The 27476-nt window shown below is 38.4% G+C and overlaps 1 protein-coding gene across 6 annotated transcripts in view; it reads left to right on the plus strand.

The window, feature by feature from the left end:
- ANXA7 (annexin A7) overlaps positions 1–27102 on the plus strand; it is a 28515-nt gene extending 1413 nt beyond the window's left edge. For 3 of the 6 annotated variants that reach the window (XM_045842106.1, XM_045842104.1, XM_045842107.1), the window contains 13 exons: positions 9197–9251; positions 10990–11194; positions 11656–11766; positions 12568–12632; positions 13046–13111; positions 17325–17427; positions 17640–17734; positions 20283–20396; positions 20633–20803; positions 23493–23663; positions 23743–23818; positions 24954–25066; positions 26655–27102. In XM_045842106.1, coding sequence (XP_045698062.1) covers positions 9198–9251; positions 10990–11194; positions 11656–11766; positions 12568–12632; positions 13046–13111; positions 17325–17427; positions 17640–17734; positions 20283–20396; positions 20633–20803; positions 23493–23663; positions 23743–23818; positions 24954–25066; positions 26655–26777 — 1467 coding nt within the window. In that variant the 5' untranslated portion in view covers position 9197 and the 3' untranslated portion in view covers positions 26778–27102. The remainder of the gene's footprint in view (positions 1–9196; positions 9252–10989; positions 11195–11655; positions 11767–12567; positions 12633–13045; positions 13112–17324; positions 17428–17639; positions 17735–20282; positions 20397–20632; positions 20804–23492; positions 23664–23742; positions 23819–24953; positions 25067–26654) is intronic. The other 3 variants (XM_045842110.1, XM_045842109.1, XM_045842105.1) reach the window with 2 other exon arrangements.
- The last annotated feature ends 374 nt before the right edge of the window (positions 27103–27476 follow it).

Consider the following 27476-nt stretch of genomic DNA (forward strand, 5'->3'; position numbering starts at 1 on the left):
TTCAGCAAAATGACTAATATGTTGAGTCATCCCAGGGTTTGTTTAAGCTTTTTACAAAAGGTTTCAAAATCTGCCTTTTCAATATATGGTACATGCCCAAATCAAAAAGGGTTCAAGTTAGGTGGAAAAGTAAGTGCCCTTTTCATTATGTCCCAGCTCTCCTTGCTGAGGCAGCCACTGTTTTTCTACTTCCTTGGAGACTTTCAGGGGTATTGTCTATGTAGTCAAATAAGTGTATTTTTTCTACATATGGTTACAAATTACCTGTGCAGTTTCTACCTTATTTTTTCTTCCCACTTAATATGATTTAGAGGAGAATTCATATATAAGTAAAAAAAGAGCTGCTCAGTTTTAATAGTTTCATAACACTTCATTGTAAGGCTGTCCATAATCTATTAATTTTTTTACATTATATTTTATTGATTACACTGTTACAGCTGTCCCAAATTTTCCTCCTTTGTTCCCATCCACCCAGCATCCCCCACTCCTTCAGGCAATCCCCACACCATCATTCATGTTCACGGGTCATGCATATAAGTTCTTTGGCTACTCCATTTCCTATACTGTACTTTACATACCTGTGGCTATTCTGTAACTACCTATTTGTATTTCTTAATCCCCTCACCTCTTCACCCATTCTCACACATCCTCTTTCCAACTGGCAACCATCAAAATGCTCTCCATATCCATGATTCTGTCTCTGTTCTAATTGTTTGCTTGTTTGTTTTTAGGCTTCAGTCATTGATAGATATGTATTTATTGCCATTTTATTGTTCATAGTTTTGATCTTCTTTTTCCTAAATAAGTCCCTTTAACATTTCATGTAATAATGTTTTGGTGATGATGAACTTTTTTTTTTAATATTTTATTTATTTATTTTTTTTTAGAGCGGGAAGGGAGGGAGATAGAGAGAGAGAGACATCAATGTGCGGTTGCTGGGGGTTATGGCCTGCAACCCAGGAATGTACCCTGGCTGGGAATCGAACCTGGGACACTTTGGTTCCCAGCCCGTGCTCAATCCACTGAGCTACGCCAGCCAGGGCTGGTGATGATGAACTTTAATTTTTTCTTGTCTGGAGCTCTTTATCTGTCCTTTGATTCTAAAGGATAGCTTTGCTGGGGAGAGCAATCTTAGCTGTAGGTCCCTGCTTTTCATAACTTTGAATATTTCTTGCCAGTTCCTTCCAGCCTGAAAAGTTTCTTTTGAGAAGTCAGCTGATAGTCTTACGGGGATTCCCCTGTAAGTACCTAAATGCTTCTCTATTGCTGCATTTAAGATTCTCTTTATCTTTAACCATTAGCACTTTAACTGTGATGAGTTTTGGTGTGTTCCTCTTTGTATCCATCTGTTTGGGACTCTTTGTGCTTCCTGGACTTGCATGTTTATTTTCTTCACTAAATCAGGGAAGTTTTCTTTCATTATTTTTTTCAGATAGATTTCTAATTTCTTGCTCTTTTTCTTCTTCTGGAACCCCTATCATGTGAATGTTGGACCTCTTAAAGTTGTTTCATAGGCTGCTTACATTAGCCTCATTTTTTTGGCTTCTTTTTTGTTCCTGTTCTGATTGCTTTTTTGATTCTTGGCTTTATTAATTCTATTGTTGTTCTCCTGTAAATTGCTTTTTATTTCAATTAGTGAATCCTTTTTTTCTGACTGGATCTTTTTTATGCTGTTGAGGTCCTCACTAAGTTCCTTGAGCATCCTTATAAACAGTGTTTTGAACTCTGCATCTGATAGATTACTTATCTCCATTTTGTTCTTTTTCTGGAGTTTTGATCTGTTCTTTCATTTGGGCCATGTTACTTTGTCTTTCCTTTTGTCAGCCTCCCTGTGTTTGTTTCTGTGTATTAGTTATAGCTGCTGTGACTCCTCTGTCTTGGTAGTGTGGCCTAATGTAGTGGGTGTCCTGTAGGGTCCAGTGGCACAGCCTCCCCTATCACCCCAACTGGGTACTTGAGGTGCACCCTCTGTGTGAGCTGAGTATATCCTCTTTTGTAGTTAAGCCTTAATTGCTGTTGGCCAGTCAGTGGGAGAGATTTATTTCCCCGGGTGGATCAGCTGCAAGATTGGCTGGGAACACTGTAGTCACCAATCACCATCCTCCGTGGAGGGTCAGCTGTGCAGGGTCAGGGTGTTGGTGCTCCAACATGATCTCTAGCTGTCCACTGATTGTGAAGGCTCTGGGTTTTCCTGGGTGGTGCCGGCCAAGGTCAGCCCGCACCGATGTTCTCTGCCCAGGGGCACTCGGCATGAACTGTAAAGCAGTCTACAGATGACTGCTACTTGTGCTGGGCTTGGAGACTCCCAGGAAAGCCAAGCTGTGAATCTTGGCTGGGGCTGCTGCTACTACCATTCATGGGACCACATAGTAAGAGGTATTCTGGCTGTGGGCTCACTGAGGCCAGCTGTTGCTTGTTTGAAAGGATTTAGGATTCGTGAAGCAGGAGCGAAGACCAGCCATTCATGTGGAAAAGTCACTGTTAACAACTTGGGCTGGCCAGCTCTAATTGGGTGGGATGTAGCCTCAGGGGATCTCCAGGGCAAGACAAACAGTGTTAGCCAGGTTGGTTGAGTCTCGGATATGGTACCTGCCTTCCTGATCTGTGTCTCTGTTGGGGGAGAGTTCAGAAAAGGGACAGTGGCACCTTCCTGCCTTTCTGGGAGAAAGCTGTCCTCCCAGCTTTCTCATTGATGCCAGACATTTCAGTTCCTCCCTCAATGCCACTGGTGCCTTTCAAGCTGCTATCCTGGTGCTGGAGCTCAGAGAGAGTGAGTCTGAGTAAGACCATGTGTGGATTCTTTAAGAGGAACTGCTTGGGCCTCCAGAAGTTTCTTCCACTGACTCAATCTTTATTGATTTTTGCAGCCAGAAGTTATGGGGACTTATCTCCTGACACTGGAACCCTGGGTTGGGGGGCCTGGTGTGGAGCCAGGGCTTCCCGCTTCCAATATATCCCTCCTGAATATTTATCCAGCACACGTGGATGTGGGACCAGCCCAATCCATGTCTTTGCCCCTCCTACCAGTCTTTATTTATGGGGTTTCTTTAATTCCGTAGTTGTCGGACTTCCATTCAATTCAATTTTTGACAGTTCTGAGTGATGGTTGTTCTGTATTTTAGTTGTAATTTTGATATGGTTGTGGGAGGAGGCGAGCAGTGTTCACTTACCCTGCTCCATCTTGACTGTAAGTCCCCATAATCTGTTTAAACTGTCTCTTAATGATGGACTTTTAGATTTTTTTTAACCTTTTCGTTTGTATTACAAATAGTGCTGTAATCAGTAGTCTTGTGTGTGTGTGTGTGTGTGTGTGTGTAGCATTTGTGCAAGTATTTCTATAATGGAATTGTGTTTTAGTTCTTTATATAATTACATTCCTCAAATGTACCCAAATTCACTTTCTTAAAATTGCATTATATTTTCTCATATGCAGATAGTCTTTATTTTCATTATGTTTTGAAACTCTTGTTGACATAATTCCCTTTAGGCCCTTAAAGATACGATTTAATAAATGCAGAAATAGGGCTTTGAGACAAATCCCGAGATTTAGAAGTTAAGTTCCTTATGTAGTCTTTCATACTGTAACTACTTGTTGCCTTTAAAGTTATTATTCATGTCTTTCCTAAATTACTTTCAGATTTCCTCCCCCTTTTTCTGACCCTGACATCTTTTGCTCTCAGTCCATTTGACTGTTTTTAGATGTTGTTGTCCCTTTACTCCTTATACCAACCAGGCTTAGGGAAGAAGAGGCAAAAAAATTTTTTTAGTGTCTGTTTTTACATTCAAGACTTTGGATACCAGATAACTATTTTAGAACTGACTGGAACAGTTTCTATAAGTTCTTATTATCCATTTATTAGCTTCTAACTTTGACTCAATATACGCCCATTTATTCTCAATTTAGCAAGTGTTTAGCTTCTATTCTGTGCTTATGTCATAAGGGACACTATAGTAACTTCAATTTATTGGTTCATTTTCCTATATTTTTTACTCAAAAGGCAGGATACTCTTCCCCCGTCTTTCTACCAGCACCTAGGGACAGTTTGTATTACGTAGTGGGTTTTCACTATGTAAATGTTGAGGATTTGTTTGGGGTCTTGATATAAAAATAATACAGATTATTTACAGCCATGCTGGGGAGAAGAACCAAAACACATTTTGAAAAAATTAGCCAATTAGTTGGATCCAGAGATGTCAAAATATTCTAGTATGAAAATATGATTCACAGACTAGTAGCATAAGCATCATCTGGAAGCTTGGTCAAAAATGCAGGATCTCAAGCTTCATTTCAAAACTACCGTGTCAAGAGTTTGCATTTTAACAAGATTCCCCAAGTGATTGACATATATATTAATGTTTAAGAAGTACTGTTTTATCCAGTACATTGCTCAAAGAAGAGAGAGAGGATTTGAGCTGGATAGGTGAGGAGAAGTGAGTGAGCTCAGGCTTGAGGGCCAGGTCAGTTTGTGACAATAGCGGCTGAAGCGAAGACGTGCTGAGAATGGTTCACATGGCAGAGATTTCGTATCAGGAATTAGGTGTTGGTAAGAGGGTTTTTTTTTTTTTTAAGATTTTATTTATTTATCTTTAGAGAGAGGGGAAGGGAAGGAGAGTGAGAGAAACATCAGTGTGCAAGAGATACACTGATCGGTTATCTCTCACATGCCCCCAACGAGGGGCCTGGCCTGCAGCCCAGGCACATGCCCTGACTGGGAATTGAACCAGCGACCTTTTGGTTCACAGGCTAGCAGTCAATCCACTGAGCCACAGAAGCCAGGGTGGTAAGAGTTTTTAATTGTTAAGAGTTTTTAACTGATGTTTCTCCCGCACACTTAGTTATTGATGTTTCTCTCCCTCGCTTTCTCCTTCTATTCCCCTCTCTCTAGAAATGAATAAATAAAATCTTTTAAAAATATTTTATTGATTATGCTATTGCAGTTGTCCCATTTTCCCCCCTTTATTCCCCTCCACTCTGCACACCCCCTCCCATCCTCATTCCCACCCCCCCTTTAGTTCATGTCCATGGGCCGTATGTATAAGTTCTTTGGCTTCTACATTTCCTATACTATTATTAACCTCCCCCTGTCTATTTTCTACCTACCATTTATGTTACCTATTCCCTGTACTTTTTCTCCCCTCTCCCCTTCCCACTCCCGCACTGATAACCCTCCATGTGATCTCCATTTCTATGATTCTGTTCCTGTTATAGTTGTTTGCTTAGTTTATTTTTGTTTTTGTTTTTTAGGTTCTGTTGTAAATAGCTGTGAGTTTGTTGTAATTTTACTGTTCATATTTCTTATTTTCTTTTTCTTAGATAAGTCCCTTTAACATTTCATGTAATAAGGGTTGGGTGACGATGAACTCCTTTAATTTGACCTTATCTGGGAAGCACTTTATTTGCCCTTCTATTATAAATGATAACTTTGCTGGATAGAATAACCTTGAATGTAGCTCCTTGCCTTTCATGACTTTGAATACTTCTTTCCAGCTGAGGTTTCTTTTGAGAAATCAGCTGACAGTCTTATGGGAACTCCTTTGTGGTAACTGTCTCCTTTTCTCTTGCTGCTTTTAAGATTCTCTCCTTATCTTTAATCTCGGGTAACTTGATGATGATGTGCCTTGGTGTGTTCTTCCTTGGGTGCAACTTGTTTGGGACTCTCTGAGCTTCCTGGACTTCCTGAAAGTCTATTTCCTTTACCAGAGTGGGGAAGTTCTCCTTCATTATGTTTTCAAATAGGTTTTCAATTTTTTGGTCTTCCTCTTCTCCTTCTGGCACCCCTATGATTCAGATGTTGGAACGTTTAAAGATGTCCTGGAGGTTCCTAAGCCTCTCCTCATTTTTTTGGATTCTTGTTTCTTTATTCTGTTCTGGTTGCAAGTTTGTTTCTTCCTTCTGCTCCAAATCGTTGACTTGAGTCCTGGTTTCTTTCCCATCACTGTTGGTTCCCTGTAGATTTTTCTTTACTTCACATAATGCAACCTTCATTGCTGCCTGGGTCTTTCTTATGCTGTTGAAGTACCAGCATACTGGTACCAGGATACTCCAGTGAGTTCCTGGAACATTTTGATAATCAGTGTTTTGAACTGTGTATCTGATAGGTTGGTATCTCTTTGTTGCTTTGTTGTATTTTTTTCTGGAGCTTTGATCTGTTCTTTCATTTGGGCCATTTTTTTTTCTGTCTCAGCAAGCCTGTAAGTAGTAAGGGGCGGGGCCTTAGGTGTTCTCCAGGGCCGGACAGCCCACGTGGCTGGGTTGTCACCTGTTTGTGGAGGAGGGGTAGGAGAGGGAACAATGGTGCTTGCTCCACTTTCTGCTGGTTTTCAGTCACTTCTGCCCCTACCCACAATCAAACTGGGCCCTTCTGGTGCTGATTCCCAGGTGGGTGGGTTTGTGTACGTTCTAGGACCCTGTGGGTCTTTACAACAAACTCTCCTGTGAGGCTGGGAGTCTCTCCTGCTGCCGCCTCAACCCTCACAGGTGTTTTCAGTCAGAGACTTTGAGGCTTTATTTCCTCCCACTTCAACCCTGGGTTGTGCGGTCTGTCTCGTGCCCTAGTTTTTCCTCCTGGTTTATCCACACGGGAATGTGGGACCGCCTGGTCCGTCAGCCACTGCCTTGCTGTGAGTCCTCCCCACCCCAGCTGTCAGTCTCCACCCCTCCTACCTGTCTGGATGAATAGTTCTTCTTTAACTCCTTGGTTGTCAGACTTCTATTCAGTTTGGTTTTCTGTCAGTTCTGGTTTTTTGTTTTTAAATTTGATGTTGTCCTTCTTTCGGTTGTGCGAGGAGGCACAGTATGTCTACCTACGCCTCCATCTTGGTCGGAAGTCCTGGTCCGAATAAATAAAATCTTACAAAAAAGTTTTTAATTGTTTTTGGGAATCTTATTGTCGGTAACAATATAGGTGTTTATTTCTATTAATTTCCTGTGGCTGCTATAACTAAATTACTACAAACTTGATGGCCTAAAACAATAATAGTTTATTGTCTCTCAGTTCTGAAGGCCAGAAGTCCAAAATCGGTAGTACTGGGCTGAAATTGGGTGTTGACTGGGCCACACTCCCTCAGGAGGCTCTAGGGGAGGATCTATCCCTTGTCTCTTCCAGTTTCTGGTGACCGCCAGCATCCCCCCATGTCTGCCTTCTTGGCCACAGTGCCTTCCCCTCTTCTGTTAAATCTTTCTCTGCCTCCCATTCATAAAGATACATGTAAGTGCATGTTGAGTCTCCTAAATTTCAAAAACTGGTAAATGAAGAGGAAAAAAATCAAACATTGTATCTTTCCTATATAGATTATACTTCAGACAATATAGTTCTTTCCTATATAGATTATACTTCAGACAAATCATATGGTTGTTAAGGGAAAATTTCTCAAGAAGTATTCCAGATAATAAATGAAGAAGGAATGATATAGAATTAGATGTAGGTTGATCATCAACCACAAAAAAAAGAGAGACAGCTGAGCATTATGTGTTTCCTGATATAAGTACTCTACACAAAATACCTGTTGAGTATTCTTGCTGACAAAAGTAACCTGAATCTTATCAAGCTTGTAGATCTGACTACTAACAAGAAATAACTATTGAAGAATATTGTGGAGATTTGATCAGTAAAATCCAGATAGATGGTGGTAGATTTTAGGACAAACTGCCTTCAACAAAAAAACCCTGCAAAACTGGAAAAACTGCAAACTGGAAAAATAAGAGAGGGGGGCTTATAGACTAAAAGAGAAGAGGCACATGAACAAATTTTTAAGGTACAAAATTGGTAAATGGCTGTGGTTTAAAAGAGTTCTTGTCTTTTTTTTTTTAAGATTTTATATATTCTTTAGAGAGAGGGGAAGGAAGGAAGAAAGGAAGAAAAACATCAATGTGAGAGAGAAACATGGATTGGTTGCCTCTGGTAACTGCCCTGACTACAGGCCAAACCCACAACTCTGGCATGTGCCCTGACCAAGATTCGAACTGGCGACCTTTTGCTTTGCGGGATGATGCCCAACCCACTAAGCGATATTGGTCAGGGCAAGAGTCCTTGTCTTTTTACACATAATATATTGAAGTCCTTATGAATAAAAGGATATGATGTCTGGGGATTTGCTTCAAGATAATCAAGGGAAGGGTAGTCGTTGGGGTACAAATGAAATAGGATTAACCTTGACTTGGTAATTATTGAAACTGAACATGAAGATTACATGGACATTTATTATATTAGGTTGAACCACACATTTTTTCGTATGTTAAAAACAGATGAATTTCAGTAATGCCATATAGTTCAACCTAATACTGTTCTTTCTACTTTTAAGTGCTTGGAATTTTCTATAATAAATAAAGTACAAAATAAAAAAAATAATAAAAATATTTAAAAGACAATGGAAATTTTAACACTGACACATTGATGATGTTATGGCTATATTTTTATAATAGCCCTTTTAACTAAAAATCTATGTTTTTAGAGATGTGTACTGAAGTACATACAGATTAAAATGATAGAATGTCCAGAATGCTGCCTCACAGCAGTCCAGTGGACTGGCAGGGAGGGAGAGAGAATATTGAAAAGATAAGATTGGCTATGAATTGGTAATTACTGCAGCTCGGTTATGAGCCTGTGAGGTTTCTTATCTGTTATCTTTACATTTTAATAAGTTTGAAATTTTCCAAAATCAGAATTTTATAAAAAAGAAAGCCAGGGTAAATTCAGGTATGTATGTCTACAGAATGTTAACTCTTAGTCATCATACCACTGTTTTCCACAACGTGGTTATATCACTATATGAGAGGATTTCTATGGCACATGAAAAGTATTTTAGCATTTATATATTCATTTTAATGTTACCTTCTCTTTGTGACAAGAAAACTATTTCATGTTTTCCATTTATGGAAGTGATATAAAGCAACTTGAAGTGAAAAATTGATTGACTTAGAGAAAAATACTCCTTAAATAATAGTACTGGTAGTATTTAGAGATGACAAAAATTGTATATGAAATTGGGACATTTACTACGCTGTACTGAATCCACTGGTACTGATGATGAAGTGAAGAAACATTTTATCAGCACTGCTTTTCCAATAATATCCACATATGAATGTCAACCGCCTCTTGAAAGAAGGTGTATTTTGTGTAAGACCTCTTGACAACATCTAACTACGAAGGCTTTCACCTTTATAACCAATCACAGAAGACATTTTTTATTGTTGCAGAATGTCATACCCAGGCTATCCCCCCACGGGCTACCCACCTTTCCCGGGATATCCTGTAAGTATTGCCACTTATAATATGAAAATAGCCTATATTTTTGGAACAGGTGTTGTATAGGGCCAGCCCATGACCAATCTCAGAGATATGCCAGATCAGATGTCTGACATGGCCATGCAGGGGGGCAGACCCAGTGTTGCTAGATACTCTGTCTCTTCAAGCACAGCAAGAAATCTGGACTTTATGCAAAATTGCCCCCTTTTTAAAATTGGGAAATTAATTTTTTAAGTGTTAAATGCTGTGTGAGTCAATACAACGTGTGTGAGCTAAATTTATCCCTTGAGTCACTGGTTTTTAACCTTTGTGTTAGGAGGTTTAAAATAGTTAAGAAGGACTTGACTCAAAGATAACAAATTGTGGTGGATTAGAGGGCCCTTCATTTGTAGTTCTGAGACTTTTAGTGTTTGGAGTACATCTTATAAACGTGCTATCAAATTCTGTTTGTTGATGTCTATACTACAAGGACTAAACTTACAGCTGAGGCACAAGTAAGAATCATGAATTTCAATGTTATAGTCGAAGTATGTGGGGCTTCTTTCTGACTGAGAGAATAGAAAGAGGGGCTTACAGATTAATGATAGTATATGTGCCCTTATGTAAAGTGAATATATAGCTGGATTTATCAAGGGAGAGATGAGAATTATGGATGTGTTCCCAGGTTCCCGTGTTCTAAACAGGACTCTGGTGATCATTCCAGTCAATGTAGGCTGATTGCTGAGACAGACAACCTGAACATCCCAGTGACTCACAGTAAAAGCTCATTTCTTCCTTACTTCAGTCTCCTGAAAGTCAGTGGTCGTGGGGCGGAGTCTTTGTTCCATGTAGTCTTTCAGGTTCCCAGGCTCCTTCCAGGTATTGGCTCTACCATCTTCTAGCACCTTGGAGTTCTCCACTGGATCCTCTGCTTCCAGCTGCAGATGAAGGAAATGAGAGTAGAGGATTTGGCAGGAGGTTTTTAGGGGTCAGGCTGGAAGTGGTGTGTTACTCTGTCCGCATTCATTCACCAGTATTCAGTCATATGGTCCTACTTAACTGGAAGGGGTTCTGGGAAATGTAGTCTAACTTTATGGCCAGAGAAAGAAGTTTAGTGAACACACAACAATCTTTGCTGCACTTAGATGTTGTCTGGTCCAAATTGATGCCCAAAATTTCATACCTCTTGTGTCTCAGGTCACCTTTTATTTTTATTTTTTAATTGATTTTAGAGAGAGAGAGGAACATCGATTTGTTGTTCCATTTATGTATGCATTTAGGTTGCTTCTTGTATGTGCCCTGACGAGATTGAACCCACAACCTTGACATGTTGGGACGATGCTCTAACCAACTGAAGTATCTGGCCAGGACCACTTTTTTCTAGCCCCTATTGTGCAACAGGTCCAGGTGTGTTGCAGGAAAGCCATGAATTCCTTACTTTAGGGTAGAGAGATGGATCTTTGTCTTATTTCTCGGTGCTAGGAAATTGAAGGAACTAATGAGCTTTGTTAGTTGTTGCCGAAGGTTTGGAAAGAGCCTGGCTCTTACTCCCAAATAGAGAAACTGAGTTCTGACAAACAAGTGTCCTGAAAAATATAGTATATTGATAAACTAGGATAAGATACCAAGACTTCTAATGGGGTTTTTAATATGTAATAAAAGGACAAGCTAAACTTTAACAGTTATTCCTGTCTGTTCCTTGTTTTTAGATGGGTTGTATTTCTCTGCGATAGCATTCATTTGAAAATGTTTTCTGTTTTTTCAGCCTGTGGGTCAGGAGTCATCTTTCCCCCCTCCGGGTCAGTATCCTTATCCTAGTGGCTTTCCTGCAATGGGAGGGAGTGCCTACCCAGCAGCACCAGGTAGTGGCTACCCAGCAACTGGAGGCTACCCTGCTGCAGGTGGTTACCCAGCCCCTGGAGGCTATCCTGGTGCCCCACAGCCAGGAGGAGCTCCATCCTATCCCGGAGGTGAGTTATGGGTTGAGGAATTCATGATGATTTGGGGTTGCTACAGCGCTTTCCTCTTCTTTCCTTTATCCAGTTCCTTCCTGCTTATTCTGTATGAAGTCAGAATAGCACTTAGCATACTTTCTACCTTAGGCAACAAGGATGTAGCTGGCAAGATAGAGGGATAAACATCCACAGGGGGTCTGACAACTAGGAGCAAGCTCAACAATTCTGTTGTGAAAGAAATTGAAAGAAATAATTGTAATAAAGGACCAACATGTAACAGTTTGATTATTTGTAAACTTAAGACGTGAGTAAGGCATTTCAGTTAGCATGCTTATAACCTTTAAGATAGCTTTTCCCAAAGAGGGCAAGAAATGTAGCACTTTGGTAATACAAGTTAGTAAGGCAAATGAATGAGGTAAAACCTTTAAATTTAATCCTGAGAACTGTCACTAGAGTTTATTTATTCTTTTCTCTAGTTCCTCCAGGCCAAGGCTTTGGAGCCCCACCCGCTGGAGCAGGCTTTTCTGGCTATCCACAGCCGCCCGCACAGTCTTATGGAGGCGGCCCGGGACAGGTCCCACTACCTGGTATGTACCAGGTGTCCAGAGAAAACAATAGCATGGTGTTTTGAGTTTTTCAAGTGCCATTGAGAGAACGTTATGTTTGGGATAGTTGTCTATAGATGTTTATACTGAGTACCTCTATAAATAATTTTAAATACATGGTTTCATGAACTATACTAATTTGATAAAAAAGTTTAATCAGTAAGTTCGAAATAAGGGCCCACTTTTTCAGTTAAAAAAAATAGTGTTCCAAAGCCAAAAAGCACAACCTTCTCTGTTCACTCCTACCACAAATGGACAACCCCCACAACTGTGTCTTGACATTCTTTCCAGATAGAATCAGAATTTACCTTGTTGCAAGTGTTTTTAAAAAATATATTATTTGTTAGAATATTACCATATTTTTTGGACCATAAGACACACCTAGGTTTTAGAGGAGGAAAATAGGGGAAAAATTATTGAAGCAAAAAAATGTGGTAAAATATTTAATAACATAAATAATATAATATTTCACCAACATAAATGTAAACAGAACTCAACAGCAACATTAACAACCATTATTCCTCCCAAATAGGGGGCTGGGGGGTGCATCTTATAGTCTGAAAAATACAATATATGTAGGACATATACTGTAGGACATGGCATATTTTAAAAGGTTCTTATGACCAAAGTTTGTTTTAGATTTAGTAAATTATACTAAAAAATTATCCTGGTGAATAACATAATGTGACTGTTCTTATATATTTTCATATTAACAATAGCCAATGCTGTTTTGAAGAGCTAAATCACATAAGACCTGTTTGCTGTATGTTTTTAAACACATAGGTGGCTTTCCTGGAGGACAGATGCCTTCTCAGTTTCCTGGAGGACAAGCTCCTTTCCCTAGTCAGGTATCTTTGCTTCTACTTTTTAACTTTAGTCTGGGTAACTGCATAATGCCAAAGAAGAGCACCACTCCTTCACCACAGAGGTTTTCATGAAGCAGATGGGATGGTCTGTAACATCACTTGAGACTTTCAACTTTGCTTTTAATACTCCATGCTCTCCTTGGTATTTCTGCTTTGAGTAGTATCCTGATCACTTTGATAAGGCAAATATATGTTCCTTCTCACACATGATGATACTTACAACTTTTGCATAGAGATTCACTTGGGCTCTTAACATGGGTTTTAGTTCTTTTTTCTCTTCCTCACTGCTATAGATATGACCTTGGGTGACTGGGTTATTGGTATTTTGGCAGTGTTTTATGAAGTGTGGTTTTGTTTTTCATTTTTACCTTTATAACTTTTTACTCTTCTTTCAGATCAATACAGAGTCCTTTCCTTCCTATCCTGTTTTCTCTCCTGTTTCTTTGGATTATAGCAGTGAAGTGAGTAAGGTTTTCTAATGTTCACTAATTACTAGGTCCCCTACATGTGCCTTTCTTTGTTTCTGATTTCTTGTGTATTTTTCTTTCACTACTTTCTGAGGGCTCACAGTATCTGTTTTATCTTTATGTCCCTCTAGCACTTGGCAGGGCTTTAGACATAGTAGATAATTAACTGTCTATTGAATTGATTTCTCAGTAGCTTCAAAAGGTCTCCTATATGTCAAATCCCTGCCCCATCTCTATATAGCTCCTTGGTTTATTCATTGCCTTTTTAATTCCTTATGGCTTATGCAAGTTACTAGGAACATAAGTAGTGCACTTTTATGCTTAACTTTATCTTAATTTTTTAATTTATTTTTATACTGTATATTCATAAAAATCTAGCATTTTCAAGCTTTTTTAAGGCTGGGGTGGGAGAGGGATTTCAGTACTAGAAGAGAAATACCTTAGCCATTTTCTGGCTTACTTTCCTGATTTGAGGGGTTTGAGTTCCGGAGAGATTAAGAAACTTGTCCAGAGCCACTCAGCTAGTGAAAGACAAGGCTGAGGCTGAATCCTAGCAGTTCTGACTCCCAGACCAGAGGAGTCCCTGTTACATAATGCTGCTGTGCTGATAGAACAAATGATGTTCCTCAAAACGGTCAATTGTTTTCACCCTTTTTTATTGTTGAAATTGATTGTTAGTCATACTGTAAATCTTTAACCCTTTTAATCATTCCATTACCATTTAACAGACATATACCCCTTTTCCCACCACAGTCAGCACTCTGTTGTCCATGTTCATGAGTCCTTTTTCCTTTTTATGTGATCCCTCCACCTCCTCATCACCACCACCACCACCCATAGGCTGTCAGCGGGCTCTCTATGAGTCTGTCTCTATTTTGTTTGTCAGTCAGTTTGTTCATTGGATTCCACATGAGTGAAATCATATGGTACTTGTCTTTTTCTGACTGGCTTATTTCACTTAGCATAAAGTTCTCCAAATCCTTCTATACTGTCGCAAAGGGTAAAATCTTTTTTATGGCCACGTAGTATTCCATCGTGTAAATGTACTGTAGCTGTTTTATCCACTCATCTACTGATAGACACTTGGGCTGCTTCCATGTCTTGGCAATTTTAAATAATGCTGCATTGAACATAGGGGTGCTTTTGTTCTTTAGAATTAGTGTTTTGGGTTTCTTCTATGTATTCCCAGAAGTGGGATTGCTGGGTCAAAAGGCTGGCCCATTTTTAATATTTTGAGGTATCTCCATACTGCTTTTCATAGTAGCTGTCCCAGTCTGCATTCCCACCAACAGTGCAAAAGGGTCCCCCTTTTTCCACATCCTCACCAGCACTTCTTGTTTGTTGATCTTATTTTATTTTACTTTTTAAAAACATTTTGTTTATTTTTAGAGAGAAGGGAAAGGAAGGAGAAAGACAGGGAGAGAAACAGCAGTGTGTGGTTGCCCCTCGTGTGCTCCCTGCCGGGGACCTGGCCTGCAACCCAGGCATGTGCCTTGACTGGGAATTGAACAAATGACCCTTTGGTTCACAGGCCCGAGCTCAATCCACTGAGCTACACCATCCAGGGCCCTGTTGATTTATTGATGATAGCCATTCTGACAGGTGTGAGATGGTATCTCATTATGGTTTTAATTTGCATTTCTCTGATGGTTAGTGACATTGAGCATCTTTTCATATTTCTATTGTCCATCTGTATGTCTTCTTTGGAGAAATGTCTATTCAGGTCCTTTGCCCATTATTTAATTGGATTGTTTGTTTTGTTGGTGTTGAGTTTTGTAAGTTCTTTATAAATTTTGGATATTAACCACTTATCAGATGTATTGGTGAATATGTTCTCCCATTCAGTGGGTTGTCTTTTTGTTTTGTTGACTTTTTCCTTTTTTGTGCAAAAAGTTTTTAGTTTAATGTAGTCCCATTTGTTTATTTTTCTTTTGTTTTCTTGCCTGGGGAGAAATGTCAGATAAACTATTGCTACGAGCAGTGTTTGAGATTTTACTGCCTATGTTTTCTTCAAGGATTTTTATGGTTTCAGTTCTAATATTTAAGTCTTTATTCATTTTGAATTTATTCTTGTATGTGGTGAAAGAAGGTGATCTAGTTTCATTTTTCTGCACATATCTGTCCAATTTTGCCAACATCATTTATTGACTAAACTATCTTTAGCCCACTGTATGTGCTTGCTTCTTCTGTGATTAACTGATTATAAAATATGGGTTTATTTCTGGGCTCTCTATTTTGTTCCATTTATCTGTGTGTCTGTTTTTATGCCAGTACCATGCTATTTTGAGTTCTATGGCCTTAGAGTATAGTTTGATATTAGGCAGCATGTTTCCTCCAACTTTGTTCTTCTTTCTCAGGATTGCTGTTACTATGCAGGGCCTTTTGTGGTTCCATACAAATTTTTGAAATATTTGTTCTAGTTCTGTGAAATATGTTGTTGGAATCTTGATAGGAATTGTATTGAATCTATAGATTGCTTTGGGTAGTACAGACATTTTAATGATGTTAATTCTTCCTATCTGTAAACAGAGTATGTGCTTCCACTTACTTGTACCTTCTTAAATTTCTTTCTTCAGTGTCTTATAATTTTCTGAGTACAGATCTTTTCCATCCTTGGTTAGATTTATCCCTAGGTATTTTATTCTTTTTTAATTAATTGTAAATGGGATTGTTTTCTTAATTTCTCTTTATTATAGTTCATTATTGCATATAAAAATGTAACTGATTTCTGGATGTTAATTTTTGTATTCTGCTGGAGCCCTGGCTGGTGTGGCTCGGTGGATTGAATGCTAGCCTGTGAACTAAAAGGTTGCTGGTTCAATTCCTAGTCAGGGCACATGCCTGGGTTGTGGGCCAGGTCCCCAGGTGGGGGTGTACGAGAGGCAACTGATTGATGTTTCACATCCATGTTTCTCTCCCTTACCTTCTCTCTAAGAGTAAATAAAATGTTTATTAAAAAATATATACATAGTCCCTATTTTACTTTTTGGTTTATTTCCTTATAAATTGTATTGAGGAATATTAATCACTTTCATTTTGTGCCCTTTTTTGTGGTTAGAAGTTTAAGTAACAGTGGCAAGGTTTATTTTATTTTTATTTTTATTTTATTTTAATTGTTCAAGTAGTGGCAAGGTTTATTAAAGCAAAAAGTAAAAGTCCACTCTCGGATAATAAATGTCCAGCCTGAGTACTAAACAAAAGATTAAAAAAAAAAAAAAAAGAAAGTCCATGCTCGGCAAGAGAAAGAGAGCTGGCAGTCTAAAGAGAACACTGTATTTCTTAATATACAGTGTTTTATTTCATGTCTATAATCAGGGCTCATAGAGGAAATGAGATAGTAACAAAATTATATTGCTTATTGAATATAATAAGCAATATAACAGCTCATTGGGCAACTCAATGTTCTGCTTTACTAAAGCCATTATTATATTATTGTCTTTAAATCAAACACTGCCACTCATTTCACACTATCCAGGGATCTTCTCTTTTTTTCCCTCCTATTCTACTAAGCAGGAATATCCAACTATAATTTGAAGGTTCTCAATTTTCTTCTTACAGTGGGATTCAAGGACATTATATAGCTCCTTATTATTCTTGATCCTTGGTATCATCTTTCATTCCTCTCCTTGCCTCTAAGCATATCCTGTGTCCTAAGGAAGCCCAAGGAATACCAGCTGGGATTCAAGGAATAGGAAGAATGTGACTAATTTAACAAGCTTAACTACTCTCCTGAAAGTCTGGTGTTTGACTGTCTGTTGGCAGGATAGAGATAGGTTTTTCCTTCCTATTCCAGAATGAGCCCTGATAACAAGATGCCTGTGTTCTTGTTCTAACACCCAAACACTGGCCTCTTTACCTAAGAGTTTTGACTGGGGAAGTCTTGAGTTGTTGTCTTGTCAGCAAAGAATCCTAACTTGGATTATTATTTTTATTCTTTGAATTTTTATGAGTTTATTTGAGTCAAACTTGAGGACATATGCCAGGGAGCAAGATTTCAAATGCTTCCTGAATTTTTATTTTTAATTCTTTTTTTTTTAATTAAAGAAGGTGAACATTTTTTCATATTCTTTTTTCCAATTTTACTGAGATACAGTTGGCACACAATGTTCTATTAATTTTAGGTGTACACATGATGGTTTTGTGTATGTATCTATTGTGAAATAATTGCCACAATAACCGACTTGGGTGTTATGCCTCTGGTTCTCAGCCTGCTGCGATGACTCAGGGAACTCAAGGAACAATTCGACCAGCTGCCAACTTTGATGCTATGAGAGATGCAGAAATTCTTCGTAAAGCCATGAAGGGTTTTGGTAAGGAAAATAGAATTTTGTCTTATTTATAATAAGTTTAAGTGATTAAAGTAAAAACAAGCTTTATATCATAAACCATGTTTATGTGTCAGCCTGTGTGCATGTACCTCAATTGAATATGGCACCAGTTACCTCGTGAGCATCTAAGAGATGTCCTCAGGGAGCTCCCACCACAGGCTTTATCCTGACTTAAACGTATGTGGTTCTTTCAGGGACAGATGAACAGGCAATTGTGGATGTTGTGGCCAACCGTTCCAACGATCAAAGGCAAAAAATTAAAGCAGCTTTTAAGACCATGTATGGAAAGGTATTTTTTTTTTTCTTGAGTGAGCATGAACAGTGACCTGTGGAGCCTGCATTCATGTCAGGTTGCGTACTATTGTTTTATGAGTACTAATGGAACCAAACAGATACAGCTACATTCCAGAGACCCCAGGAGTGGTGTATTCATTATTTTTTCTCTTAAAAGCCTTTGTAATTCTAGAGTAGTCTTTGATCTTGCAGTCATACCTTATATTGTGTCTGTGTGATAGATGTTCAGTAGAAAGTAGGTTATGACCACAGTCATGATCAGTAGCTTTGTTCTTGGTCTTCTCCTTACAGTGGGATTCGGGGGCTACTTGTATAGCCCCACCTGCTCTTGGGCCTTGGCATCATCTTCCACTCCTCTCCTTCCCTCTGAACATACCCTGTGTTTACGATTGTGTGGACCTTCTTGCCATTTTCTGCACACACCATGATCTCTTTTTTAAATTAAGATTTTATTTATTTATTTTTAGAGAGAGGGAAAGGGAGGGAGAAAGAGTGGGAGAGAAACATCAATGTGTGGTTGCCTCTTGTGCGCCCCCAGCTGATGACCTGGCCTGCAACGCAGGCAAGTGCCTCGACTGGGAATCAGAGATCCGTTGCTGCACAGGCCAGCACTCAATCCACTGAGCCACACCAGCCAGATCACACCATGATTTTTTATATGTCTGTGCTTGGTATGTGTTGTTCTCTTGGCCTAGAACACCTTTTTCTCTTTTCTGCACAGCAAACAACTTCTCCAGGATTTGGTTTAAATTGGCTACTCTGTGAAGTTTCTTCCATTGTGGTCCCCTAGCACTTTGTAAAACCTCTACAATATCTAATCTCACTGTCCCCTCCCCAAAACTCTGAGCTCCCCTCAGGCAAACCATGTCATTCATATTTATTTTTGTACTGTATTTATAGCACCAAGTACAGGAACAATAACAAGTACCCACTTAATATTTGTTGAAGGGATGACTTGTGACTAAAGCTAACAAGATTCTATGGCTAAAAAGTGTCATCACTTCTCAGCTATAAAGGGAAAACTGGGTATCATGCATTTGCCATTTACTTTGGAATCCTAAAACTATCTTAACATCCTCTGGATCAAGTTTATTTTTCTCAGAATGGGAGTGGAGGTATATCTGTTGGTCCCACTTTGCCTATTTTACTCCGCCTTTCCTTTTCTGCCCAGCCTAGATTCACATCTTTAGCCTTAAGGCTGATTAAACAACACAAATTCTGTATTTCCTTAGGGCTTAATATCAGACTCACTTCTCTCATAAATTCTCTCATATTATGAATTTCTTCAGTTCCTAGATAGTTTGCACTATATACACCATTCTGAATTTTCTCATATATCACTTTAGAATTAGAACTAAATTCACAGCCTATTTTCCTTATTCCCCAGCCAACTCTTCTCTTAAATTCTTATTAATCAATAAAAATACTACTCTTCTGGGCTGCATGGCCTTCTGTGATTCCTATCCTTTATCGGTCAGTGAATATTTATTCACTGCCTGCCATATGCTAGACACTGCTTTGTTCTAGCAACTGGTTATTGACTGTATCTTATTGATGTAATCTGTAAAGAGGCTCTTTAAAAATGTGTCTTCTACCCTCTGTTTAATTTTTTAAAATAACTTTTTAATTTTTCAATTACAGTTGACATATTATATTAGTTTCAGGTGTACATGTGGTGATGAGACATTTCTGTAACTTATGAGATGATCACCCCTGGTCAGTCCAGCACCCATCTGACACCCTACATAGTTTTTACGATATTATTGGCTGTTTTATTCCCTATGCTGTACTTTACATCCCATGACTATTTTGTAACTTCTTAATCTCTTCCCCTTTTCCACCCTCTTCCATTGCCAGGACTGAAGTCCAAGCCTTTGTTACTTCCTACCTAAGTATTTCAGTAGCTTAAATGTTCTTATAGCCTCTCTGTCATCATAGTCCACACTGCCTGGTGTTGACACATCAGTGCCATTTTCTTGCATAAAAGTTCCCAGTGGCTCCTCCAGCATGCAGACTCTAATTCACATTCTCTTTAGCCTGGTGTTCAAGGTAATAACCTAAGCAGGTAGTTACAACTTTGATTTACTAATCTGTGAGAACATTCCCCTCTATCAGAACTGGTTGTCTTATTGTTCCATTGAACAAGCTTTGCTTATTCTTGCCCCTATCCTAATGATTCTCAGCCATAGCTCATCATAGCCTCCTTTAGAACTTAAAAACACATGCAGAGGAGCATTTGAGACCTTGCTCCCTGGTCAGATACACCTTTGTTTCATGCATTACTTTCCTTTGTACCTGATGTAGTGGTAGAACAACAGTAAGAATTTAAGTGTTCATTGATAGAATGAATGCAATAATACATCTGCTTGAATATAACAAATTTAGAATGTATATATTTACTTATTTCTTAGTATATAATATTCAGATTTTAAATTTAGATTTTCATAAAGCAATTCAATTTCATTTTCAATGCTTCCCTTTCAAAATTTAAGCAACAGAATTTGGAGAGCACATATACTTAGTTTGTACTTCTAATTCAACAGGATTTAATTAAAGATCTCAAATCAGAGTTAAGTGGCAATGTGGAAGAACTGGTCCTTGCCCTGTTCATGCCAACCACATATTACGATGCCTGGAGTTTACGGAATGCAATGAAGGTACAGTACTGCATGTCATTTTCTTCAAATACTTTATCCTATTTCAAAAAATCCCACAAATTGTGGCATTTCTGAATTTTTAGTGACAGGTAAACCAATACATTATTTCATGTCTCTGAATATATAGAGCTTTTCTGGACTGGAGGCCAAAGATATATTTGATGGAACAGTAAGATTTAATAACTTTCAGAGATTTTATTTTTTCTTTTGTGTAATTCTCCCTTTATTTCACATAGGGAGCAGGAACTCAGGAACGTGTATTGATTGAAATTTTGTGCACAAGAACTAATCAGGAAATCCAAGAAATTGTCAGATGTTATCAGTCTGAATTTGGACGAGACCTTGAAAAGGACATTCGGTCAGACACATCGGGGCATTTTGAACGTTTACTTGTATCCATGTGCCAGGTGAGTATAGCATGAACATCTGTGTGAGGGTGGAGGGAACATCTTTACTGCCTATTGCCAGTAAGCATTCTTTATTCCTTTTATGATTTAGCCCCCTTGGAACCTTGCCACATTTAGGAGGGGCAACACAGAACCTAGTGTACACATTTTCTTGTAGTCATTTATTTCTGTAGATTTGGCATTTGAAGGAACCAGAAATTAACCTCTTTAAGGTTATATGGAATCAGAAATCAGCTTGAAGCTGTGTCTTAGGATGAGGATGAGTCTGTACTGTGAAGCTTAGCATTGCACTGCCAGTCGAGTTGTCCCGTCAGCTGAAGCTGTGCAGGACTGCCATGGAAGTACTGTTTGGGTGAGCAGGGTGTGAGGAGGGCCAGAAATGTGGAAAGTGTTTCAAGGGTCACAGAAATACTGTGATTGGCACCTCCTTATTCTGATTCCCAAGGTGTGCTGGAGAGGTGAGAGAAAATTATACAGTCCTGACCGGGTTGCTCAGGTGGTTGGAGCATTAGCCCAGTACACCAGGGTTGCAGATTTGCTCCCCTGACAGGGCACATAAAAGAATCAGCCAATGAATGCATAAATAAAATGCAACCACAAAAAAATTGATGTGAGGAAAAAAAAAGAAAATTCTCCAAATAGGGTATTTGGAACAATATTACAAACACACTTAGAATACTCTTGGTTTCTTTTCAGAAAGAACACATCTTTCACCTTTTTTACAAACACTTGTGATGAAGGTTTATTTCAAAGTGTGCAAAAGACTAGCACACTGACTCAGTGTCAGGAGTGACTGGCTATCCTGCTAGTGCACAAGGTTGGACAGTCTTGAGGGATCTAAAAGTAGAAGAGAGGCTCTTCAGAGCAAGGGGAGGTAGCTACGGAAAAGGTAGTGAGCTACAGGAGTGGGTGTGGAAATGACAAAAGAACAGGAATGGGTGGGAAGAATTCGAATTTACCTACAACCGAGTAACAGAGCAGGGGAGTGGGTTCACATTTGAAAAGAAGAGCCCTTCCCCTGTGTGGCTTGGTTGGGCATAGTCCCACAAAGCCAAAGGTCACTAGCTCGACACCTGCTCAGGGCACAGGCTGGGGTAGTGGGTCCAGTCCCAGTGAGGGCACCTGCAAGAGGCAACTGATTGATGTTTCTCTCTCACATTAATGTTTCTCTCCCTTTCTTTCTCCCTCCTTTCCCCTCTCTCTATAAATGAATAAAATTTTAAAAAAGAGAAGGAAACAAACAGGAACAGATTTAACTCTAAAAAATGATTAACACTTAATATGAGGTACTGAGTGTCTCTATTCATGGTTTAAGACCCACCCATTTTACAGTGTAAAGGGATCTCTTCCAGGGACTCACAAGGGGAATGGCTTCCTAGGAAAATGGGACTATGTATGTGTTTGAATTTAAAGGCAATAATGTGGGAAGTTTTTCTGAACACCTTTTCCTATGTTATATTTAGTCATCCACCTAGAATACACTTCTACACATTCTTTGTACCCAGCGTTCTTCAGAAGACAGTTTCTCACCTTTAAGGAATGCCCTTCCATTTTGTTCCTCAGAAAGACACCGAGGATCTTGAGGACAGCCTTTCCTTAGTTTGGGTTTGTGTTTCTATTTTTGAGAGAGACCAACTGCCCATCTAAGCTTTACTCTTATTCAGGCTCAGAACTTCTTCCTCTTTCCTTCTCCTTCCTTCCCCCCCAGGGGAAAGTTTGGTATACAAATCAGCAGTTTAGCAGAACTTGAGTTACTCATACCTTCTTCTAAAAAGCTCATGCATCATTTTTATTTATATATTCATAATAAATACTTAATGTTTTTGTTTTTTTTTAAGGTTTTGTTTATTTTGTTTATTTTTAGAGAGAAGGAAGGAAGGGAGAAAGACAGGGAGAGAAACATCAATGTGTGGTTGCCTTTCGCACTTCCCCACCAGGGACCCAGCCTGCAACCCAGGCATGCACGCTGACGGGAATCGAACAGGCGACCCTTTGGTGCTCAGGCTGGCGCTTAGTCCACTGAGCCACACCAGCCAGGGGAATAAATACTTACTGTAGTAAGATTACACTTGGATAAAGGAAAGAAAGTTCATGAAACTTCCATGTTACATGTTCCCTCCCATGACTTGAGGTCGAGGACCTTGTGCTTTCTACATAAACAGCCTGTTGGTTCTCTTTCTCTGGAGGACTCTACTACAGCCTGGCCCAAAGCAAGTGCTCCATACCTTTTAGTTGTATTAATTAATACAAAGTGGAATTAAATATAATGCATTTTAATCTTAAATCATAGCTAAGGAGGATAATAATTTCTTCCTTTAAGTGGTAGTTTATATCTCATAGTAGAGAGATTTTTCTTTTTGTTTATGTGTATAAATGATATATGTATGTATATAATTTTTTAGGGAAACTTTTTCTGGTTCAATTTAGCTCTCAAAGCCCTGAAAACTTCTCATTTTAACAAAACATCATTAAACCATGATCATATATTATAAAATCCAAAGTTGCAGTGCAATAAAGTCCTACTTACACTAGTGTAGTTTCTTTGGAAATGAAAGCTATGCATGATAAGCTTTATGCATTAATCTTTAATAAATTCTCTCTTTAAATCTGTAAGTGAATAGATGGGAAAGAAAATTTTTAATAGAACTTAATACCACTTCCCTTCAATTCCTGTCTTCTTCTTTTGCAGGGAAACCGTGATGAGAACCAGAATGTTAACCACCAGTTGGCTCAGGAAGATGCTCAGCGTCTCTATCAGGCTGGCGAGGGGAAATTGGGGACAGATGAGTCTTGCTTTAACATGATTCTTGCCACACGAAGCTTTCCTCAGCTGAGAGCTACCATGGAGGCTTATTCCAGGGTATGAATTTTTATTTTGAAGATCTGGCTTCTACTTGAAGGTGTGAAAAGATTTTAACCCGTATACATTTTGTTTGCAGATGGCTAACCGAGATTTGTTCAGCAGTGTTGGCCGTGAGTTTTCCGGAAACATTGAGAGTGGTTTGAAGGCCATCCGTAAGATACTTTTGTGTTTTGCTTTGTTATGCTTATAAATGAATGAGGCTTTGAGTAATTGTTCCTATTAAGTCATGATAATTAATATAGCCTTCCTGGAGTCTGCTGAAGCAGAGGCTGAGCCACTTCTGTTTTTACATGCAATTCCCTGCGAATGGTTGGTGGCATGATCAATTAGGGTTGTTTTGGAATTATTTGATCTTTATGCTACATATCATTCTTGTGAACTATGCAAGAATACATGGTAGATTGCAGCATTTGCATTAAGGTTCATGGGAAAGCACTAAGCAGCTATGAGTGCCACCATACAAAGCATCATTTTGAGCCACCCCCCAAAACACTGCAAGTACTCAGCCTGAGGAGACCCTTTTCTCTTTTAAAGTTAAAAACCTAATTTCTGGTGTCCTCATATTCAGATAGCTAATGAAATAGAAATTTTATTCTTATAGAGAATATGGGACTAAAGAGAGTATTGGTGACACATTGGTATTAGCAATTGAATGTCTTACAAATATTATTATACTATAGTAATTATAGCTAAATTAATAATGAATAGTTAGTATTCATTAGTTAGTAATAAATAGTTAGAATTTAATAATGAATAGTTAGTATTATCTCTACCATCTGCAGGAAAAGACTTTGCTAAGTTAATTTTTCTAAGAGAAAATGTGTCACATTTCTTATTTTCTTAAATCTTTGCTCAAATCTATATCTTCTTTTTTTATATTGGAGTGTATTTCATATCCTTCTCTGGGCAAATAATATATTTGACTTAAAGAATTAAGAATTTATTATTGCTTTTAAGAAAGGTACTGTTGGGGCCCAGTTGCTGCACATCCTGTTATTGTAAGGGGGAAAATGTAAATAATCTAAGCTATGGCATCTGTGGAGAGGAAATGGGTTTTGAAGGGTCAGAGGGAGTCTTCTAGAATTGAAAGCAGCCAGTCTGGTACATCTAGAAAGAAAGATGGATGCTGAGAAAAATCAAGGGGGAAACCATTTTCAACTAGCCTCAGATTTCTGAGATGATTACACAGAAAATGATCTGAGACAGGTTAGAAGCGATCAGTGAAGCTAGAACATGGACTACATTGTCAAGTCCTGACTCTGTATCTGAAGCATCTCTGACTTGCAGTGCAGTGCGCCCTGAACCGCCCGGCCTTCTTTGCTGAGAGGCTCTACTATTCTATGAAAGGTGCCGGCACAGATGACTCCACCCTGATCAGGATCGTGGTCACTCGAAGTGAGGTGTGAGACTTTCTTTTTTGTCTGGTCATAATGAATTTTGAACGTTGATTTCTTTTAAAAGTTCTTCAGTTGGTTGTCAGTCCCTGAGGAATGATGTTAAGAAAAAGCTGTCTTTGTCACTGCTGCTGGTTGGTGTGGAGTACAGCGTGCACTGTCCTGGTGCCGTGAGAGAGGCTTCCATTAGGGAAACAGACCACTGTACTGTATGTACCTTAGTGAAGCATCGATGCCAAGAGGTTTTTCCTACCTGAGAAGGTCTGAGAAGGAGAATACTAGTTTATGGCAAGTTGGAGAAGGTTTTCGGTTTTCATTTTGCTTATGTAAAAAATTGTATGAAAGACCTATGTAGGTTAACCCTATTAGATATAAAATTTCCTGAAATTTAGTATACCTTGTTAATCATAGAACTATTTTTGAAAAAATTTATCTTTGTCTCTTTACCTAAATATAGCTTCAAATGTTTTCCTTTCTTTGATTTTTAAATATTTACTGGATTTTTTTATTGAAAGAAAACATATACAACTGAATTATACTAACGAAGGTAAATTGCTTTTAAAAAGACAACCAGAATAAGGTGAAAACTTTTTTGCATATTTGTTCTTAGACCTAAATATTCTATGGAGGATCTTTTTTAAAAATTGGAATAAAATCTACATAGCATCAAGCTTATATTTTGACTGTTGTTGAATGTAGTTCAGTAGCATAAGCACATTCACACTGTTGTGGAACCATCACCATCAGCACTTTTTTATCTGTAGGTCCATACTCATAAACAAGAATTCACCATTCTCTCTCCCCATTTCTTTGCAGCTCCCATTCTATTTCCTGTCCCTATGTATTTGACTACCCTAGGTACCTTATATAAGTGGAATCATACACTATTTGCCTGGTTGTGATTGTTTTTTTCCCTTAAGATAACGTCTTCAAGTTTCATCCATGTTGTATCTTGTGTCAGAATTTCCTTCCTTTTTAGTAGTGAAGAATATTCTATTGTATGTATCTCCCACTTTTTGTTTATCCATTCATCTGTCGATGCATATTAGGTTTGCTTACACTCTTTGGCTATTCTTAACAGTGGTGCTTTGAACATGGGTGTACAAATATTTGAGTCCCTGCTTTTACTTTTGTGTATATACCCAGAAGTGGAATTGCTGCATCATGTGGTCATTCTGTTTTATTTTATTGTTTTTAAGGGATCACCATACTGTTTCCCACAGTGGCTGCAACATTTTACTGTCCTACCAGCAATCCACAAGTTTCCCAACTTCTCCACACCCCTGCCAACATTTATTTTCTGTGTTTTGACAATAGCTATCTTAGCAAATGGTTTTTAAATGACTAGTACTTACAATAGATGAGACTAGTACCACTCTTACCCAATGTTTTTATAGAACAGTGAATCAGACCTTCATTGGGTGATGCTAGCACTAGTATGAATACCAGCTATAAAGTGTCAGTCACTTGGTGCTATTTTCCCCTCTGCTTTGATTATAATTAGGATCTTTTCATTATCAAAGAAAAATTTTAATAAACACCAGTTTTCTTTTGTCAGCTTTTTTCTAACATCAAAAATATCTCTTGCATGCAGATTGATCTTGTACAAATAAAACAGATATTCTGTCAGACATATCAGAAGACCCTCGGCACAATGATTGCAAGTGACACCAGTGGAGATTACCGAAAGCTGCTTCTAGCCATCGTGGGCCAGTAGGAGGTTTTTTTGTTTTGTTTTGTTTTGTTTTAATTAACGAAGCTATTCAGAGCTTATCCTTCAAAGCCGTGACAGACCAGCATGCAGCAATATCAACTATCATCTAACCAAAAGAGCTTTTTACTGAAGACTGTGTCAGGGTAGTGCTTGGTTTGCACATGTGGTTATTGCCTTAATGCCAATGTTATTTTTTCTCTGTATACAATCAATGTAAAGCCATATCATAATGATGTAGTACTAATGCAATATTTGTAAAGCATAGTTTTCTCACTGCTGTTATTCTAATCAGGATACCAAATTGAATAAAAATCACAGCAATCTCTAATTCTGTGTAATAATACTGTATTTTTAAAAAGGTTGCTAAGAATTTTGCCTGCCGAAGTCCTACTAGGTCCATTAGACAGTTATAATTTGTGGTACTTTAAAACTACTACTTTAAAAAAATTGGCTCTTTTAACCTAGTGCAGTTTACATCTTATTTTATATAAATTGGTATTCTTATAAACACTGAACTTTACACATAGAAAAAAGGTTAATATTGCCTATAACAACTTTTATAAAAGGGACTAGGTATTATATGCATAAAACATATAGCTTTCTTTTATGTCTACTAAACCCCCCTGAATATCTTTGTTGGCCCCTGAATAAAAAAAAATTATAAAAGACTTTAAAACTAGATGAAATTTAATTACAATTCAA

This window comes from Phyllostomus hastatus, unplaced genomic scaffold (genome assembly GCF_019186645.2).
Source record: "Phyllostomus hastatus isolate PE091 unplaced genomic scaffold, TTU_PhHast_1.1 phas_contig_38, whole genome shotgun sequence".
NCBI classification, from domain to species: domain Eukaryota; kingdom Metazoa; phylum Chordata; class Mammalia; order Chiroptera; family Phyllostomidae; genus Phyllostomus; species Phyllostomus hastatus.